The sequence below is a fragment of the Petaurus breviceps genome, unplaced genomic scaffold (genome assembly GCF_028583685.1).
Source record: "Petaurus breviceps papuanus isolate PSGF00001 unplaced genomic scaffold, PetGlider_PUasm1.0 446, whole genome shotgun sequence".
NCBI classification, from domain to species: domain Eukaryota; kingdom Metazoa; phylum Chordata; class Mammalia; order Diprotodontia; family Petauridae; genus Petaurus; species Petaurus breviceps.
The window spans coordinates 3,774,912-3,778,450 of record NW_027186338.1 but is presented as its reverse complement, the minus strand read 5'-3'; the positions used below and the strand labels follow the sequence as shown (position 1 = coordinate 3,778,450).

At 51.1% G+C, this 3,539-nt stretch overlaps 1 protein-coding gene across 1 annotated transcript in view; it reads left to right on the top strand.

Annotated features, from left to right (window-relative positions):
- The window catches only part of VAMP8 (vesicle associated membrane protein 8), a 5,211-nt gene extending 3,404 nt beyond the window's left edge, over positions 1 to 1,807 (top strand). Inside the window, exon 3 of the mRNA XM_069101086.1 lies at positions 1,339 to 1,807. Within this exon, the coding sequence (XP_068957187.1) occupies positions 1,339 to 1,476 (138 nt within the window). The 3' untranslated portion in view covers positions 1,477 to 1,807. The remainder of the gene's footprint in view (positions 1 to 1,338) is intronic.
- The last annotated feature ends 1,732 nt before the right edge of the window (positions 1,808 to 3,539 follow it).

Here is a 3,539-nt window from a genome sequence, read left to right as displayed (position 1 = left end):
AGAGAAGGAGGAGGGGAAGGGAGGGAGAGAGAAAAAGAGAGAGAAGGAGGAAGGGAAGGGAGAGAGAGAGAAAAAGAGAAGGAGGAGGGGAAGGGAGGGAGAGAGAGAAGGAGGAAGGGAAGGGAGGGAGAAAAAGAGAAGGAGGAAGGGAAGGGAGGGAGAGAGAAAAAAAGAGAAGAAGGAAGGGAAAGGAGGGAGAGAAAGAAAGAGAGAGAAGGGAAGGGAGGGAGGAAGGAGAAAAGAGAGAGGGAAGGAGGAGAGAGAGGAGGGGAGAGAAAAGAGAGAAGGAAGGAGGGAAGGGACAGAGAGAGGAAGATAAAGAGAGAAAAAGAAGAAGAGACGAAGAGGCAGAGAGAGAGAGAAGGAGGGAAGGAAGGGAGAGAGAAAGTGCCAGAGTGAGCTATCTACTGCCTTTCCCTCAATCCTGGGAATCCCCCTCTGCTGCCAGACTTGAGCCTTGTCTCCCCACAGGGAGCAGTTCCAAGCCCTCCCAGAAGGAACTCCCTAGGATACCATGAATGAAGGTGGTCACCTCTGGGCCAGTTGTCAGGGCATGACTCAGGGAGGCCACCAGCTGCCAGGCAGAGGAGTGGCTTTCCTGGTTGGTTCCATAGCAACCCTGAGGCTCTCCTACACTTAACCCATGAACCCTGTCCTCTCTATCAAGAGGATGGAGCATGATTGCCTTTTTCCCCATCTCTACAAATGAATCTTTTTAGTTGTCCTTTTGGGATATTTTCCTCCCTTCCAAAATGAACTTTGATGTTCACTTGAACCTGACCTCACCCACATAAAAACCCTAGCGGTGTGTTAGGGTCAGCCACACCATGTGTTCCTCTGTCTCTTGGGAGCCCTTTCTAGGAGGCTTTCTGTATGAGCCCAGCCCTTGGGAGGGCCTTTTTGGACCGCTGATGGGCAGGAGGTGGAGAGGTGCTGAGGTGGCCTGAAGGGGAATCCAGGGAGAAGATGAAAAGACCTCTAGGGTCCTCATGCCCCAATGAAGGCTACAGCCTTCTAGACTCGTCCCCCTTGACCTCAGCTGAATCTCTTTTCTTGTAGCTGTTTAAAATAAATCTCTCACTGAACAAAGTCCAGTGAAGTCCTGGGCCTCAGATTGCAGGGCCTAGAGGGAAGGCACTGACCGGGAGCCAGGCCTAAGCCGACAGTCAGGTCTCTGATTACAGGGAAAGACAACAGCAGGGAGTCTTTGCTCCCAGGGCCTCTCCCCAGTCAGCAGTCCAGGGGAGGAGGCCCTCCCTCTGCCTATACCCCTGCCCATGCTCCAGGGGGGAGCTCCCCAGGAGCCCCCACTCATCTTTGCTCTGTCTCCTCCCACAGTCAGAGCACTTCAAGACCACGTCACAGAAGGTGGCTCGGAAATTCTGGTGGAAAAATGTGAAAATGATCATTCTCATCTGCGTGATCGTGGGCATCATCATCATTCTGATTATACTTTTCGCCACCAACACCATCTAGAAGGCTGCCCTTCCCTCCTCTGGCCTCCCTTGGCCTCAGCACCCATCTCTGCCTCCTCCTCCATCCACATGCTGCCCGGGGAAGCCTCCTTTCCTCTTTTTTCCCTCCCCTAAGTGGAATGCTGCCCAGCCACCCCATGGGTCCTTATCTGTGGGCCCTCTGTCCTGCTCGGCCTCACCCAGTACCACGTGTGCATGGGGAAGGGAAGAGAGGGAGGGAGGGCCTTCAGGGCCCCAGTGCACTAGACTGTGGCTGAGTTTCAGGGGCCAGATGGCCTGTGTCCCCTGGAATGCTGCTGGTGACCTGTAGGTAATAAAGGCCTTTCAGTGTCCTTTGATGTGTGGACAGTCTCCTCCCTACCCCAAGGCCCTTTTGGGTCCTCTGTGTCCTTCCTGAGATCCTTCTTTAGCTGCCATGGTTCTGCCTTGGGGATCAGGATGGGACTAGACTAACAGTCAGAAATTGGGAGAACTTCTAAGTCAAGTGAGGCAGTGTGTCCTAGTGGACATAAAACCAGGAAGATCTAGGCCCAACATCCTGGGGTCTGACCCCAAGCAAGAACATACCAGTCTCCTCAACAATGGAGGCAGCTCTCCATGGCTATAAATTACAGAGAAAGGGTCAACCCACATTGATGAAGGGACTTTCCTCACCTGGGAGTTCCCTATACCAGTGAAATCACAAGTCTAGGGGAAGCTAGGTGGCACAGTCGATAGCGAACCAGCCCTGGAGTCAGGAGGTCCTGAGTTCAAATCCACCCTCAGACACTTACTAGCTGTGACCCCAGGCAAGTCACTTAACCCTGATCAGCCTCATTAAAAAAGAAATCAAAAGTCCAGTCACCATCCACTATTCTCAATTTGGCAATAGCTCCCATTTATAGTAGGATTGAAAGTTTCCAAGGGATTTTGCTTACAAAAAGTTTGCAAGCTAGGTAGAATCGATTCAATCAGCATTTATTTGGTGCCTGGGCTTTTGTTCGGGAGGCTGGGAGAGGATGTGTGACTTCACTGGTAGAGGGAATGCCGTCTTCCCACCCCCCATCAGTGCAGATCAGCAGTTGTCCCTGGACTTTGGGGTTTTGAGAATCACCCAAAAGAGGTTAGGTGACATGGCCAGAGTCACCAGCGAGGATATATCAGATCCTGAGCCCAGGGCTTGTATGAAACTAATTATTTACATGTTTCCCTATTAGAATGGGAATTCCTCGAAGGCAAGGGACTCTTTGCCTTTCCTTGTGTCCTGATACTTAGCACCGTGTCTGGTATATAGTAAGGACTTAATAAATGCTTCTTGTTCATTAACTGAGTCCAGACCTCTCCCCACTCCTCCAGGAAGCCTCGATGCAATGGAGAGGCAAAGATTAAAAAGATGATCCGGACCATCCAGAAGCTTACATTCTGCTGTAGGAGGAGACTGAACCTTCCCTGGCTTCACTTCTAGAATGTCAGCTCCTTGAGGGCAGGAACTGTAGCTTTGCATCCCCTGGTACATGGGCACTGACTGACTGCCCCTGTCTTTACATGTCAGAGAATCCCAAGGTCAGCAATTCTTGGTGGCCCAGAACATTCAAGATTCCAAGGAGCTCTTCATGGGCACCTGACCCAAAGCCTCCCACCACCACCCAACCACTGAATCTCCTGTACCCAGTCATCTAATCTGGTCACTCATAGTCAGAGACACTGTAATTGGATTGCAACATCATGACGTCATTTTGGTCCTCGAGAATGAAGGCTGACAGCCAGCCCAGTGGTCTGAAGTGAAGGGGGATCTGGGGGCCTTGGGCGTGCAACCTTTCCCACCTAAGTGTGGTTTTCTTCCAGGTCACTGATGCTTTTATAGGAAATGTTAGCCTAGGTACCAAGCCAAGTTATAGCTGATTTTCCAAAATGCTCAGGACTGGAGCTCTTCCCCAGACACTCCTCATTCTTAAATCCTTGTCTTAATGTCTTAATTCACCCAAGGTCTTAAGGATAGGCCCCAGACCTGTCCTTTCTTTGGTATAGCAAAGTCCCTGATAAGGAAACTCCCTTCACCAATGCAGGTGGCCACTTTCTCTGTAA